Below are 17,941 nucleotides of genomic sequence, written 5' to 3' on the forward strand. Positions count from 1 at the left end.
GAGGGAGCGCGGGGGGGGGGGGGGGGAAATCAGCATCTGATGTAATGTTATGATGACGAAAAGAGCTAAGCGCGACAAAATAGCAGCTGATCCTTGGTCAAACGCTTTGAATAAAAACGCTTTTTGTAACAGACATTTTAACCTAAGCAATATGTAGAACATGGGCGTCGCTAGGCCATTCTTAGGGGGGCTATAGCCATTCCATAAAATGAAGCACATATGAACTCATATTTTATAAAACGATCATGTTGCTATTTTCATTTGAAAATTTAACTTTCAATATAATACATATTCCAATGCATGTGGCAAAGAGCTTTGCATAAGCCTACTTGAGATAAGGAATACTAGAAATGCAAACAATAACATTTTGTGTTTGTAGTATACAGGTTGTGTGTGTGAGATCATGAAGACTTGAATTTGGCTTATTCACCCTCACTGGGGGCTGAGCCCCCCCTAAAATGAAAATCCTTCTATTTAAATGACTCCGAAACTAAACTATTTAATGACTCCGAACATACTTAAGCCTATATATTCCAATATACTTCATCTACAATTAGCTGTTTTTCAGCTTATCAAAGTAGGCCCAAATAAAGTGTTAGTAAAGCTGAATTTTAACAATGCACTTTTTAGCGCAGTGTTCTCGTTCAAGTATATTGGAATATATTAATAAAATAGCACTTATTTAACAAGAAACATTGCAAATAAATTAATTAATAAATAGTCTGAACAAATTAAACTGTGCTTAAATTTAATTTACTGCTAGAGTCCTTGAGATATTGGCTATTTTCGGCCCTAGTTCAGCACCTTGAGACCCGACAGCTCCGGTAATATAACCCGATCTCATGAATGTGTGTATCAATACCACGAGTTTCTATTTGGCGTATTATTTATACGCAGAAATTGACTTTGGCCTGCATATGATACAAAATGGTTAGGATTAGGGGTGTGGGGTAAGTGCGTATTAAATGTACGTCAAAACTGCGTATTATATGCACGTCAAACACGTGATATCACATGCACGCCAAAGTCAATTTATGCATATAAATACCACGCCAAATAGAAACCGAAAATCGTGCTATTGATACGCATTTTCATGAGACCGGGCTTCGTTCATTCTGGTTTCTGCCTCTCCAACAGAGATGCAGCTATAATTTAAATGTGAAATGTGGTGCGAAAACGTTGTTATAAAAATCAAACCTAAAAAACTATTTAATGACTCCGAACATACTTAAGCCTATTTACATTTTGTGTAGCCTATAGGCTATAGCCCACACATGGCTTAACAAAACTAAATTAACAAAACTCACAGAAATTAATTTTTCAGAACGAGTCAAACAGTCTACACAATGTATAGGCCTACAGTTCACTAGATTAAACATAACAGATAAAAGAAAATTAAATACTTAATTTTCAGAAATTCAACATGCAAGTTGTGACTGTTGCAATACCAAGAGGTCTACACACTCTGATATTGCAGATGTTTCAAACAACCTGACAAGACCATTTTCTGTCTTCTGTCAAGGATCTGGAATCTGTAGGCTCTGGAATGATTCCTTGCCGTTTCACATCAACCTGCTTGTGCAGCCAAAAAAGTGGTAGATCACCACCTAGTGGTGGTTTGCATGTACAACCATTTACCTCGTCATTAAAATAGAAGAGCTACAGAATTATGCCCAGCTCTTATTAATTGTCTTCTTTTGTATTTATAGATTTTATAGGCCCTATAAAAATTAAACATCTATAGGTCCCCTTTCCCTGATAACGATGGATGTTAGCTCTAAAGAGCGTTCTGGAAGATTTCTACGTTCTGCTTGCTGAAAATAAATAAATAAATAAATAAATTAAAATAAATTTTACAAATTTGAATTGAATTTGAATTGAAATTTTAAAATCACATTGTAAAACCAACCGCATATTGTACATATATGGCAAATAGTCATAAGTTTAGGTGTAATTTTGCAGTTGCCCTGCAGGTGACTGCATAGTCTGTCTCTTTATTGTGCACGTCCTAACTATATGAAACTTTTGAGGAAAAGACTGTATTTCTAAGAACTTCAAACTTTTCTGAAACAAGGACCACACCACAGCTCTTCCTTTAACGCAAGTGCGATGCACTGAATGCTTATATCGTCAAATTCAACAAACTGTTACATCGACATACATACTGATTTGCACAACCCTCTCACAGAGGTAGCCTACTTCCTCAAATACAAATACTGTTTATATGCAATAAAATCTGTTCCAAATAGGAATATAACTTTAATTAATCAGCCTTCTATTTTTAATTAAGTTGTTTTTATCAAGACATGACCAATATTTGAAACGTTTAGGCTGCATAGTGAAGTTATTTGACATACCCTATAGTTTTTAATGCACAATATAGCCTTGTGGACAACCAACGACGACGACGACGACCTCTCCATCCAGAACAACAAACAAACAAACCTAATTTTAAATCTAAAATTTTCTAAAAAAAAATTGTGAGCAGTTACATGACATCAAAACATCCCCATGTCTTACCGTTCAGTGTGTATGTTGGTCCACGAAGGCAAGAAACAGAGGTTGGTGACGAAAAATATTTCACAGCTCTTCGGAAAGCTTCTTAATCATCTCATAGTGTGCCAAACAAGATGAGCAGTTCTCTCTTTACTTCCAATGCAATGCCCAATTCGATGGCAGTGAATGTAGAATAGTAGGCTACCTCAAAATTAAAAGACAAGAAATTAACAACCGACGAAATGTGGAAAAGCGGAGGTAAACGAAGGCTAGACAAAGCAAGGTCAGGAGAAGAATGCAGCTTTATTTTGGGTAGGGATGCATACACATAAAAAGTTAACGTTCATGTGGCCTTAAAACACGTGACCAACTGGTAGCCAATAGGAGCTAGAGGTAGCTCATAAAGTTGGTCGGCAAAGTAGTAAATTTTCATAAACAACAACAGATTTATAGCTTCTCTAGGGAAGAGGACAGAGGTGGGGGCTGGTAAAGCAATGTTTGCAGCCAAGCGCCATTTTACAAATAGCACATAGGAAAAGTAACTATAGATTTATCCGCATTACAGTGAAATAACAACTTTTTTTCCATCAGATTTTGAATTTGTATTTTACTGCTATTAATTTAACCACATAAACACCAAATTAAATAAATATTGCTTAAATATGCTATACTCATATATGCTAATAATAAAAAAGTTTCCAATTGTGGAGGATAATTTACTCTCCCTTCAAAAAAAATTATATATATATTCAAATATTTATATCGGAGGAACGGACCACAATATTTAGACAATATGTTTTACTTTAAAATGTATGTTTAACACTTGCAGTCTAAGTCTATTAAGAGTGCATAGGATTACAAGGGAAAAATATTTTGTATTATTTAGTTGTAAAGCTGTCATTATACGACCAGTGTTCTTTCTAATGTCCACATTAACACTGGGGTGTTAAGTTTATATGTTCCCAGAATTTAGAAACTTCATACTGATGTTATAAAGACATGCTGTTGCTATTTGAATTATGTGACTAATTGAACGTGTTTATACAACATATGCACAAATATACGAGTTTTCACATTTGGTGTCCCCTCCTGAGTCTTTCTGACAGCGGGCCTTCCGTTGATGTCATGTTGGCTTGGCACCTTGTCAATACAGAGGTAATGATCGAAATATAGCCTAGGTCTAAAGGTATTTATGCATTTCTATTTAATCTACACGATTGCTTCAATGAGAGACATGCATTGCATTTCATTAATGCAGTGGTGACGATTTATTAATTAGGGCGACGTCATCGCTCATGACTAATTAAAATAAGTTCTTGGTTTTGTATTAATACATTTATTATTACATTATGAAAGTTTATATTACTGGGATCTAGTAGATCTCGGTCAGTAGTTACAAGAAACAGAATCCATGGTTTCTTTAACATGGTATGCTATAAATCTTGGAAGCGGACACAACGACAGAAATCAATTATGCAACCAGATACGCATAGGGGATCCTCTAAATTAAGACACACCGAGTAATTAATTTATTACCACACAGCCCAGACATTAAAACGTTTACGACTTCGCGCATGCATGAACAGCTGTGTCGATGGTTTAGGATATAGTTGCAGGACACGTCTCTGCAGCCTCTGACACCAGATACACAACAAGCTGTTTCAAATAAACGTGAAAGTCATACGTTACATTCCAATTTGAAGATACACATTCGGGAGGTTTTGTCCGTTTATGCTTGCTATATGAATTTGGGGCGGGAGATGTCCAAGTCCTTTCTAAATCCCCGATGAGCCGCAGCTTGACCACATCATGTCTAAGTAATATTTTAGAAACAGTCATTTCCCCCTGTACGACAAATTGTAGGCTACACAAAGCAACATTTTTTGGCCGGCGCTGAAGAGAAAGGAGTGAGTGCGCGCTGCGGATGACTGTAAGACATTCCAGTTTAATTCTAATTCATATACTTTTTCATCCTGCTGAGTTGTTGAGCAGGAATCTTCGGTGTCGTTTTTACGAGCTAGGGTGATATACAATCCCATTATAGCCGGAGTTCGTATTAAATCCTACTTCTCTGGCATTGGGCCCATGAAGTCACATGATCACTCCGCAAGCACTGGACAGCTAATAAGTATTGCTTTTGCCTTTTCATCAGCTTGTAATAACAGTAGGTAATCTTATAAATTAGTCCATGGACCGCTGATGATCACGAGTTTTATGAAAATTTGTATTTCAAAATATATTGTGCCCCCAAAATTATAAGACTAGGTGTCAGATTTGTTTTTTGACAGATTTAGAGAATTTCACACGTCAAAACGGTAATTTCCAACAAAAACAGCTTATGAAAAGTATTGTTTCCGAATATATTTTAAGAAATGCATTGATTTGGCAAAAATAAAGATAATTTAAAGATAAATGATTGTACAAGATCAAATATAGATACATTGGAAGTGCAACAAAAATTAGATTTTTTTTCAATTGTTATTTGTTATTGTTTGTTTTTTATTTCTTTGAAAAATATATATGCATATTGAATAATAAGATAATAAAAATTACAAAAGAAAAAAAGGAAGAAAAACAAATAATACTGTGGGAACGTTAAACAAAATCCTATGTAAGGAACATTTATTGAAGCTAAGTCTGCCATAAGAAACCCGTTTCCAATTATAAAACACAGGGTAGTCCAAATAATAGCAAACTAAGCTCTTATTTAAAACATATTTAAGTTTATCAGAGCATATTAAAGAAAATCTTCAAGTGACAAAAGCTTAAACTAAAAAAAAACTAAAAAAGCTTGATGTTTAAATGTAAATCAGATAGTCTACGCTCTACAAGTCTGTTAGGTTATTTTCACAAGAGAGCACACAAGGTAAAGCTAAATATAGGCATAGGTTTTCATATATTCATCTTTTCCAGTCCGCACTACCGATACCAGTTTTGAGTCTGATCATAAAAACGAAATATTATTAATACATAATGCAAAAAAGAAAAAGAAAATGTCTTATAGAAATAAGAAATACATATTTTAGTAGTACTACTTTAATCCCGACTACTAATTAAAATTCGAGACTGTTATAAACCAGACATGACATGACATGACCAAAATTATTTTGCTTCAGTGTTAAAACGTAGGCCTACGTTGTAATTATTGCTTTACACGTAACAATGGTTTGATAATGAAAGAAAAAGAAGGAACGGGGAGCATCAACAAGATTTTTTGTTTGTAATTTCATCAGACAAAAATTAAACTACAGAACACTTAAAGAAAGCGGGAACATGGAAGCTACTGAAAATACGTGTAGGGACACTCAGGATTTTGAGATTTTACTGACATCAAGTGGTCAGACTGTATAAAAACGCAGGGAACTACTATGACGATAGAGTGGTTTTATTTATGCTGTCCACGATTAGACAAGGTGTTATGACAAAATTTCTGCAAATGAAAGCCAGAATATGAAAGATTTTCATTATTTTCCTTTCATCAGTATTTTTAAAACGTCTGGAGAATTTGCACTGACGCCTCCATTTCACCATGTATATAGACTTACACAAAGGGTGCCGTAGGGCAAACTGCAATCAGAGGCCAATAAAACGAGATTATTTCCGCTGGCTTTTTGTGCACGTAGTCGAGTCTTTCTGAAAGCGAAGGGTGACTGAAGAAAAAAAAACTCTCGAAATGGGTGTCGGGCCTTTGGAAACGGTCTAATTGTGTCTGGACGGCCATAAAGCCATTGAAAATGGAATGCCAATGTCTGTTGCCGTGTCTGCGATTCATTGCCTTGAAGTCAAAGTCCTCCGCTATACCTGTGCCACTTATGCTGGTTATACAGTAGGCCGTACATAATATAAAACATATTCATATTTACATTTTAATGTTTGTATGTTTGAACAGACATCACGTTGAGCAAAAGCACCTCATCATGGGGGTCAAGACTATATCTGCTTTTTTAATTCCACAGATTCAGACACACATTATGCGTTGTTCACTGGCCCCAGCTGTCGAGTCCCATAATATCTCTGTTGTGTTGCGTTCTCTCGCCTCACAGCGCTTTGCACACCATAAACGGTTATAGCAGTAATTGTCTTTTATAGCAGCATGCAGCTAACAACCTCATCTGTCAGACCGGTCTACGGGCCTGTTCTCCCCGAGTACAAACTCGCCCAGCATAGCTGGCTTTTTGTGCACGTAGTCGAGTCTTTCTGAAAGCGAAGGGTGACTGAAGAAAAAAAAACTCTCGAAATGGGTGTCGGGCCTTTGGAAACGGTCTAATTGTGTCTGGACGGCCATAAAGCCATTGAAAATGGAATGCCAATGTCTGTTGCCGTGTCTGCGATTCATTGCCTTGTCTCCGTGGTGAGGACTTTGAAGTCAAAGTCCCCCGCTATACCTGTACCACTTATGGCTTCAGTAACTTATATATTATATAAGCCTTATATAATATAAAACATATTAATTTTTACATTTTAATGTTTGTATGTTTGAACAGACGTCACGTTGAGCAAAAGCACCTCATCATGGAGGCCAAGACGATAGGTCTGCTTTTTTAATTCCACAGATTCAGACACACATTATGCGTTGTTCACTGGCCCCAGCTGTCGAGTCCCATAATATCTCTGTTGTGTTGCGTTCTCTCGCCTCACAGCGCTTTGCACACCATAAACGGTTATAGCAGTAATTGTCTTTTATAGCAGCATGCAGCTAACAACCTCATCTGTCAGACCGGTCTACGGGCCTGTTCTCCCCGAGTACAAACTCGCCCAGCATAGCCTGGACTCAGAACACATTCCTCAAGAGTCCATTAACTTTGTTTCAATGTAATTTTTTATCTTGGGTAGAATAACTATTTTGATTGATATTAAATTAAAATTTAAAGTTTCAACCAAATCAAAAATATAGTTTGAGAAAAACTAATAAATTTAGCTGTAACAAATTACAGTAATTTTTTTAGGTTGGTCCAAAGTATCATTTTTTTCAGTGTACATGTTTTTTTGTTCCAGCGGCTGCACTATAAAATTCGGTCATCATATTTCTTATTAAATGTTTACATAGCATCTATTAGCCTAATTAAAATAAACCAATGAATAATCAGATACAAATATGAAATAATTCAACAAAAATTAAATTAAATATTTATTTTCTCATGATGCAAAATACAACTGCCTGGAAACTACAAGAAAATCGATCAAAATTACATAAATATTTACATGTAATTTAATACATCATTCTACACTCTTAAAAATAAAGGTGCTTCAAAAGGTTCTTCAAGCGATGCCATAGAAGAACCATTTTTGGTTCCACAAAGAACCATTCAGTTAAAGGTTCTTTAAAGAACCATCTCTTTCTTACCTTTTTATAATCTGAAGAACCTTCTTTCGCCACAAAGAACCTTTTGTGAAACAGAAAGGTTCTTCAGATGTTAAAGGTTCTTTATGGAACCATTTAGACAAAAAGGTTCTTCTATGGCATCGTGAAGCACCTTTATTTTTAAGAGTGTACTTAATTTTTATTTAAAATATCACGAGGACTACAAAATCTAAGGGAGACTTGTTTGGAAATATGAAATGCTTTTATTATTCAATAAATAAATTCACAAATTACATCTGAGAAATTTAAGTAAACAAAACAAAAACTAAGTAAACTAACGATATGACGGTCAACAGACCATGAGGTATTTGAAAATATGCCTACAGTGCTTTTATCTACAGCTCAGTATCTATTTTTACTTGTTCCCTGAAGTTCGCAGACTTCACCCAATATCATAACGGCTGATATGGCATGAAAATTTTGGTCGATTCGAAACAAATAGGTAGTGAAGTGACTAGGTAGTCGTAATGTCATTAAGGGTCAATACAAAACAAAACAATTTCTAAGGGCACATATGAACGGAAATAATATAAGGGTACATGATCTCATGTACACAAGTGTATGAACTTTACATAAACCTGGGCCCATTTTTTTTCTAGTAAAACTTTAGGAAACGCTACAGAACATAAGAAAACTGTTAAATTGCGGCCCGAAATACATAAATTATATACTAACTACAAGTAAAGAGGAATAACATATAGTTCTGACATATTAATTAATTACTAATAAATTTGGTCCAAATGAAATACGGAATTGTGAAGAATGTTGCGTCAGCGAGTATTTAAACATACGTCTGAAAAATAGATTACTGCCGTATTCATTAAAATGGAAACACTTATGACAAACAATAGCCTAATCCAAATAGCCTAATATATAAAACTATTGGTTTCAAGCATGCTTTAAGAAAATGCTTGAATAACACAAGACCTAGGCCTAATGTAATATCCCACGAAATTATCATTTCAATTAAAGGATGGATTGTCTCACATCCTCACCTACACGATGAGCTTAATTCTTAGTCGTCCTTCGTTCCATCTTTGTTTAATTTTTTCATCTTCATCCTGCGGTTTTGGAACCAAATTTTGACCTGTCTCTCCGTGAGGTTCAGTAGACGGGCGACCTCGTACCGCCGGTCGCGCGTGAGGTAAGTGTTAAATAAAAACTCTTTCTCCAGCTCGAGGATCTGGTGCTTAGTATAAGGGCATCGTTTTTTACGCGTCGAGCTCGCGTGAAGCCAGTTGGACACAGGGTTGTCTGGGGAAAGGTAGAGGGAAGGGAATGAGGGTTTCGAAATCATAAGCGAGTAGATAATGATTTTAACACAAAACCCTATCTAAAATCCAGACCATGGCATAAATCAGTTACCCAAACATATCTCATGGCCTCCTAACAATCATGTCTAAACCGAAGTAAATATTTCGAACAATTTTACAGCATTTAACTAGAATGAGAATCGGGTTAAAACACATGAATTTATCAGTAGTGATTAACATAAGTTTAATATAATTGCACTCATATATCCCACCATTTGGCCAGCCTTACCTGGATCAGCGCCCGGTTTCTCCTCTACATCGCCTCCCTTATCAGCAGTCCGGCCAGATACTGTCTCAGTGTCGGTAGAACACCCTCCGTTACTGAAGTCTCCAGAAGGGAGTACGGCATGTGAACTGGCCTCTGTGTCGTTATCATTCGTTCTGTTTGTATCAGGTTTGGCATGATAGTGATGATGGACCGTCGGTAGCTCAGTGAGAGGCAGCCCACATGCAGAGTCCAAGAGCCAAGACTGCACGTAATCCCCAGCTACTGGAGGCTGCGTATGCGGCTGATACACTGATGGTACACCACTGGAGAAATGCGTGGGGATGTGGCCCCAACCCGAGCCACCATAAACGGGCTGCTTTACCGGGAATGTGCAGGGACCGAGCTCTGTATGGTCTGTGGGTAGAACGGAGGGCCTGTGCTGAATGAGACCTGAACCTGAGGAGAAGCGAGTCTCCTCGTTGTCCGGCATAACAAGAGAGTCAACATAATATCCTGTCAGAGCTCCGGATGTCGACATGGCAGGGATGCACGCTCATGTATACACACACATAAAAACACTAACACGCACATACAGTAACACGCTCACAAAATAACAATCTGTGAAAATGGAGAGGCAACTTCCCCCTCACCAAGCTCCAGTCAGCTAATAAATTGAGAGCAAACTGCCATTTGATTGGGTGATGTGCACACGTGACCACTGGAACAGAACAAAAAATAAATAAATGGAATTTCTGTGAAAAAGAAAAGTAAAAAAAGATTGCTTTAGTTCTAATCTCCTGTAAAAACAACCAACGAATGAGCTATAAGAAATAAACAGGCATACACTCTTAAAAATAAAGGTGCTTCAAAAGGTTCTTCACAGCGATGCCATAGCGGAACCATTGTTTGGTTCCACAACGAACCATTCAGTCAAAGGTTCTTTAAAGAACCATCTCTTTCTTACCTTTTTATAATCTGAAGAACCTTATTTTGCCACAAAGAACCTTTTGTGAAAGTTTCTTCAGATGTTAAAGGTTCTTTATGGAACCATTTAGACAAAAAGGTTCTTCTATGGCATTGTGAAGCACCTTTATTTTTAAGAGTGTATTTACAAAATTTAAACACTTAAAGAAAAAAAAAAAGAAATATTATCTGAATTTGTTTAGATTATAGATTCAAAGCACAATCCCAAGGATGTAGTTTACAAAATTTCATGTTCTGTCTCATGTGAATTGACTTCATTTGAAACTAGAAAATCTATACAGGCTTTCTGCAGACAAACAACATGGACAGGAGACATGGCCAGAAATTTATCAAACCGACACTATGACAAAGAAATCGAGACGGATTAGATACACTATATGGTAGGAAGGTCCTGTTTTATGTATACTGCAAATAATAGATGTTCTACGTGTTAGTTGTGCGGTTCTAATTTAGATAATTTACCCACTGAAATAAAATGGTTACAGAACAGTGTACACGACGACCTGGATTCAGACGGAAGCAACCATGGTCAGCTTCATATATATATATATATATACATAGCATGCCAGTAGTTTCTAAATACATTTTGTCCTTTATGCATTAAAATACTCTTCACATAGTATATTATTTCAGAATGTTCACTATGAATGTTAATAATATACTGTAATGACTGACTGAAATAACTTTATTTATATCGATACAAATTATTCGAATTGATTGTCCAGAATCTTCTATATTTGCAAATTTCTATCAGAAAAACTGCTCCAGAAAAATACACGTCGCAGCCAAACATAAGCCTTAAATGTCTCAAATAAAGCACTAAATCCATAAAGAATACGATTAATACGATGAAAATGGAAACGTGCAATTTGGCAATTACTACATTACATTTATCAAATTATATTAATCTGCTCAATCGTAAAGACAGCGTAAAAATGGTTATGACATTCAAAGTGACTTGGTACAGAAAATGTAAGTGCCACTTAAAAAAATGAAAGAGCTTTTATTAATACTAATATTATTATTATTAATAATAATAATAGCAGAATATAGCAAAAAGTATATACTTTTATTATTATTGTTGTTGTTGTTGTAGGTTGTTGTTATTATAAATGTTGTTGTTGTGCGTTTTATACGAAAGTGGATTCCATTTATATATCGTTTATTTATAAATTATGGTTGCCAAACAAAACGCTGTTAAAATAAGTTAACTATTAGCCTACTATAGAATTTACCGGCACAAGCAAACAAAATTAACATAAAAACGTAATACAATAAAGGAATCTCAAGTAAAAACGAGTAATTGCCATTTAAAATGTTTTAATCAAGTTTATTTTCAACAGACATATAAGTACAAAAAAAATAAAAAATAAAATAAAGTCTAATGCGCATCGGCTCATAATTGTGAGCCTCCTACAACAATGAAATTCCAGAAATAGGCTATCAAAGACAATATGATTTTTTTCCCCAAAAAAAATTAAATAATTGTTCACACTATTTAATAGTTCATCAGTGATTACCAGATGGGCATTCAGAAGGATTTTACTATTTTACAGCAGGAAACGAAGCTAGCTCTCAAAAAGAAGACAGAGACGGAAACAGCATGGCCCTTTGAGGCCGTAAACTGCTAAGGGGTGTTTGTTAACACAACCGAGTTTTACCATAGGCGTTATTCATGCTTTTTAGGCACAAATAAATTCCCCTTAGCTGTACTGGTGTGCCACCATAAAGCCAATCTTGCCCTTTGTGTTCAGCCACTTCTCACGGCGCTAGGCGGAAGCCGGGGAACGTAATTTCTCGAGCTCAGTGGCACGCCACCGAGGTCGCTGTTGCTTACAGCAGACAAGGCTCGATTGCCGTGTATTGGACGTAACCGAGGCCTTGTCAAGTACTGTCTACATTGAGTTCGACAAATTAGTGTCTACATTCAGTCCAAAAATTAAAACATCAAACAACTCACAGCGACTGTGTTCAAAAGGCATTTTCTGAAATAACAATAATGCTTTACATGTAATACTAGCAATTTAAATGATTTGGGACTGTTTCGATGTCCACTAGGTGAAAAACAGTAGGCTAGATCTTATGTTACGGACGTATGAAACTGGGGCAATTAAGACAGTTTCGTGTTGCAGAGTTTAAATATACAATCCCAACAACATGAAACTACCTAAACCACTCGACAGTCTGGTTCAACTCTTCAGACAAAACAACTAATGGTTACAAATCGCCGGCATACCTTTCATCTAATCTTTAATCTGCATTTTCTATCAAACAACATACATTTTTCGTAACAGCCAAGACTATTCATGTCAGAATAGAATCTTACCTGTATTAACTTAATTTAAATGAAACGGAGTACCAAAAAACCGTTTTCCATCGCCTGAAATCCGAACGTCTTTATTCCTGCCTCTATTAGTCTGTACTGAGGGTATTCACTCAGAAAAGTGACGAGCCTCATAAAGTAGCCAGCAATAAAATACCACAAAAGCAGACTAAAGTCGCCATAATACTAAGGTGTGTATACATGTTGTGGCCCTTAATTCGCTGAAGTATGCTTAAATACATTTCCGCCAACGGGGAATTTCATTGCAAAACGAAATTTGACTTCAAAAAGCTACAACATATATTTAAAACACTTTCACGGCAAAGCTCAACAAAGGTCAAGTAAGCACAAATGTAAACTTGAAAACTTGAAAACCAACATTACATGTGTAAATTTTTACACATACACAAGCACATTCTTTATCCGATGCCAGAACACTAAATAATTTATTTCTGTTTCGCCGCACATCGTATAAACGACCCAACGACCTTTTAATTGATGTAGATAGACAGATAGACAGACAGACCATCAGACAGACAGACAGACAGATAGATAGACAGATAGATAGATAGATAGATAGATAGATAGATATTAATAGTTTACCATTTCCTTATGCAAAATACACGGTTTAGCCTATGGAGATTTGATTTCACGACGTCACCTTTGCACGTAGTTTATGTTGTAGTAGATAGCCAAAAACAATCTGTATAAAAATAAAGCGCATGCGGGCACACAATTTCAAAATATTTAAAAGTATTAGCTACATTATTCTTGAATAATGCGTACCATTAAGATAAAAAAAAGAATAATACATACAATTACAATTAAAAAATTGCAATATAATCTACATTTTATTTATGCTGATTCTTTTGCACAGTGCTAGCATACTAAACATACCTACTACTAGACATAAGGCATGGCAAATCATTTACATTCCATACTTTGGTAAATATACCACATTATTATTGTTCTCCCAAAAATACACTGGAATAAACCTCATAAAATCAGACAACAATCTCGAAGAAAAAAAGAAATCAAGTGTGTGTGTGTGTGTGTGTATATAAATGTTGAATTCTTCGAAGATTATCTTTGACAGGTGTCCTGACATTTTATCCTACCCGTCAGATTATCCTACTGCGCATGCGCACATCAATATTGCGTCCTTTTTCTCATGTTGAACAACAATATTTAATATATCTGCATTACTGTAAGGGTAGGTTTAGAGTTGGGGTAGGTGTAGACTTTAATAAAACACAATCTAATAGGTAGAAAAAAATATTTATTGTTGGTTTGCTATAGCTGTATCCCTTCTACACTCTTAAAAATAAAGGTGCTTCACGATGCCATAGAAGAACCTTTTTTGTCTAAATGGTTCCATAAAGAACCTTTAACATCCGAAGAACCTTTCTGTTTCACAAAAGGTTCTTTGGGGCGAAAGAAAGTTCTTCAGATTATAAAAAGGTAAGAAAGAGATGGTTCTTTAAAGAACCTTTGACTGAATGGTTCTTTGTGGAACCAAAAATGGTTCTTCCATGGCATCGCTTGAAGAACCTTTTGAAGCACCTTTATTTTTAAGAGTGCAAGCCACAACCGCGAATATAACACATAATTACTGTATTTGCATTACTGTAAGGGTAGGTTTAGGGTTGTGGTAGGTGTAGACGTTAATAAACCATAATTTTACAGGTAGCATTTTCGTTGTCGAATTGTACTACCCACTGTTTTAATGGGAGGTAGCAAAGTCTGACAAGGTAGCACAAATCGTCAGAACACCGGGTCATTTTCTCCATTGTCATACGGCTGTTCTGGGAAACTATATTTTGACTTGCCTGTTGGTCAGGTGCACACTGCGGCTGATTTCTAGACGGCGCTCCTGAGTCAAGTACATATTGTAGACTGCAGAGGAACTTCTTCTCCAGCTCTAAGGTTTTTTGTTTGGTGTAAGGACAGCGCTTCTTCCGGCAAGTCTTCCGTTAGCCAGTTTACAGAACACTGCTTGTATGTTTCCTGTATACAAGATAGGCCTATAGCACATCTATTAAAGCTAGTTACAAAAAAAAAAAAATGGGACAGCGTTTGTTTTATGGTCTGCATAATAAAATGTGGGAGTTGTTGCAAGTTTCAAAATAAAACACAGTAAACAACATCAGATCAAGATTCTGAATAGAAAAGAAAAATGTAGGAAAGGAATATCGAAATATTTCTGTATCGGTTTTTTTTTTAACCAAAAGTGACATACCGCCTTTTTAAAGCATATTTTGGCATACATGCATTTTTTTTTATATTAATGTACATTGATAGTAGGCTATTTAACGCCTCACTCGATCGACACCGTTATCTAAACATTTTTATTGAGCTATGCATATTCTATCGTATAGCATTTTATCTTTATGTTGTTTATGAGTATTATTCTGTCAGTAAATGTTTGGAAATATATTACTTCCATTCAATTAATTCATTTGGATTTTTATTCAATTCCATTTTATTCTTTTATTTTATTATTAACAAGCTATTTATATTATACATTAGTCTCTGCACCAGATGAATACATTAATGGCTTCGAAGTATATTAGTAGGCTAATAAATTAATGGTATCAAAGGCATATTAAAGACCAGACCTATAACAGACCTATTAGGCTACCTTACCTTTGGCACTTAGCACCTAGCACCCCTGTCAAGTCTGACATATTTCCCGAACGTGCTGCGTTTTCTTTGCTTTTTTTCTCAACGTTGTCATCCGGCGTTTTGATAACACTAATACCATCTCCATCTTGTTCGCTTGAATATACTTTCTTATAGGGAAGTCTAAATAAGCAGCCACTGCATTAGTGACTATAGGCTCGACGTCTGATAGCCTAATATCTGATCCCTGCAAGAAACTATTGTAAAGCTATCGGATCCTAACACAAGCCCGACGCATCCCGTGAACCATAATCCTCACTCAGTAGGCTATGGCTGGCTGCTACTTCAGTGCACTTCCGTGGATCGTAAATACAACATGCTCCGTCTTCTTTGATGTCCTGAGGACAGAAGCAAAATGTACTATTAACGATGCCACACGAGCTTCTCCAAACCACATCGCCATGCTAGACACAGTTGTGGTTTGGGCAGCCACATTTGTCTGACGTTTTGCTGGGTTGTAAGTAATGTCGTTTTTCGAAGTAATATGCCAAACTCCAGCTGCTGATGCTGATCTAGCTGTCAGGGTTAGTCCGTTTATTAATTACGGAATCTAAAAGACACTCAGTCCCTTTTGCGCTAACACTTCCCCCGCCATTACCGGGAAGTGTTTTGGGGATAGTGCATGAGAAAGCTCATTGGTGGTCATTTACATCGTTTGACAAGCTGGGTGTGATGAGGTGCCCTTGTTCAATTCAGTGTGCACGTTTCAACCAGTAGGAGCCCAGAAACATCAAGAGCCACACCCCCACCAGGCCTGCGTCACCTGTCTGTAAGTGTAGCAGCAACGTTTGGACTGCAGAGAACAGATGTGGGACGACTAGATTCTCTAACTATGCACCATTCTGCACGCAACCTTGCCCGCACGAGCTAAAACATGTGTGCATGTGTGAAACTGCGGGTTGCCACAAACTTTCTTTCACCCTCGGTGTTTGAAAAATACACAACGTTTTAAAGCATGCATTTAAAGCCGAACAAACAGATATTACACATACATTTTCAATATTAATTTATAGTTCGAAATAGGGAGAGTCACTTTATAACAGCCTACGTGTTATAACAACTAAACATAGATGTTAAATCTTGAACTAATATTAAGTATTTCTAGAATGTCTGGAGTAAAATAACACTACTGCGATTTCTGGTGCACACAATAAAAAAGTAGGCCTACCGCTTTTCATCGAATCCTTTAAACATCCACATGCTGAAACAAAACAAACAAAACACCGACAACTCATGGTATCTTTGCAAAAACCACACGTTAAGACTTACACTGACACTGGCTTGTTCAAATTCAAGTTGAAAAATAAACGTTAAAAAAAGGGAATTCCACCATATATGCCCATATTTCTGACCCTTTATCTCTCTCGACATTTCAAGTTGTTTTTTTATTTAATATTATTTTATCTATAACAATTAAAATAAGGGTGAACTTATCTCAGCTTATTTTACAATTTTCTCGATCAAACATTTAGTTTAAAAATGTGATAGAGCTATATAAAAACTCATTGTTATTATTGGTTGTGGTTGTATATTTTTTGTCTTTAGTACAGGCCATATGTAATCCACCCGCTTAAGGCAACAAACCTAAGGAAATTTATCTTATGTGTCAATTAGTGGTTATAGACTTGAGTGGGAAATAGACTAGACTAGGTCTAATAATGAAGTCAGGCCTAATTTGGGGACTACACTATAACGTGCACAGACATTACTATTTTGTACCCATTTAATATTTGTTGATCTAAAATTAACATTTGATAGGCCTATATGTTTTAGTTACTATGCCTATACCTACCAAAGTTGAAATGCCAGAATCAGCCAGATAAACTCAACCCTTCCATTTCCATGTTTCTTTGTTCCCAAGATCGAGTTCGCTGTAAGAGAAACTCAAGAACAGAAATCTCACATTTTATTGCTATCAGCGGAAGCATTTATTTTGCACTAGAGACAAATAGTCCACACGCACTGTAACACTATACCCGTCCGCCTGCTCTCACCTCTTCATGCTGTTACTGAAGTCCTAATGCGGAAAGGCACGATAATGTATCACAATTACAAACACCATTTTAAATTACATAATTCAATTTGTCAACGGGAGAGAAAAAAAGAGCTGTTCAGACAGCATAGTCCCTGTTATGTTCTCCAGTTAATGTTCAATCATCGCTGAAAGCTCAAATTAACGATGTGCGTCATTTTTTGAGACCAATAAATCCTTGATTACAGCTGGCAATAAATTAGCTTGGCCATTTTTGTTAAAAAAAATCTAATAATTTTGCTCAAAGATGTAAGCGAAAACGTCGTTGGTATATCCTTAATGGATTTCTTAATCGACGGAGCATAGTTCATTTGCCATAAACTTGTTGGTTCAGTGATAAAAGGGAAATTTTAATACCATCATATTTTACACTATCATGATTAATATAATAAGAACAGTGGACGTTTAATACGTGTTCTGTTCCAAACGGTCAAAGTTGTGGAATGTTTTAGTGACTGTCTAAATTTAAGGCAGTTCGGTCGGAACACCTGCAGAGAATTTGGTATTTTAACGAACCAGTTGGACTCTTTATCGACCTTAT

General features: G+C 36.2%; 1 protein-coding gene across 1 annotated transcript; it reads right to left on the reverse strand.

Moving 5' to 3' along the window:
• Positions 1-8,598: 8,598 nt before the first annotated feature.
• Positions 8,599-10,125, reverse strand: LOC107688409 (homeobox protein Hox-A9a-like). Its single transcript, XM_016486067.1, has 2 exons — positions 9,401-10,125; positions 8,599-9,112 (listed from the first exon to the last, which is right to left on the reverse strand). Exons 1-2 carry the CDS (start codon positions 9,915-9,917, stop codon positions 8,874-8,876), a joined length of 756 nt encoding a protein of 251 aa, XP_016341553.1. The 5' UTR covers positions 9,918-10,125; the 3' UTR covers positions 8,599-8,873.
• Between the last annotated feature and the right edge of the window lie 7,816 nt (positions 10,126-17,941).

This window comes from Sinocyclocheilus anshuiensis, unplaced genomic scaffold, assembly GCF_001515605.1.
Source record: "Sinocyclocheilus anshuiensis isolate Anshui unplaced genomic scaffold, SAMN03320099.WGS_v1.1 scaffold209, whole genome shotgun sequence".
NCBI classification, from domain to species: Eukaryota; Metazoa; Chordata; class Actinopteri; order Cypriniformes; family Cyprinidae; genus Sinocyclocheilus; species Sinocyclocheilus anshuiensis.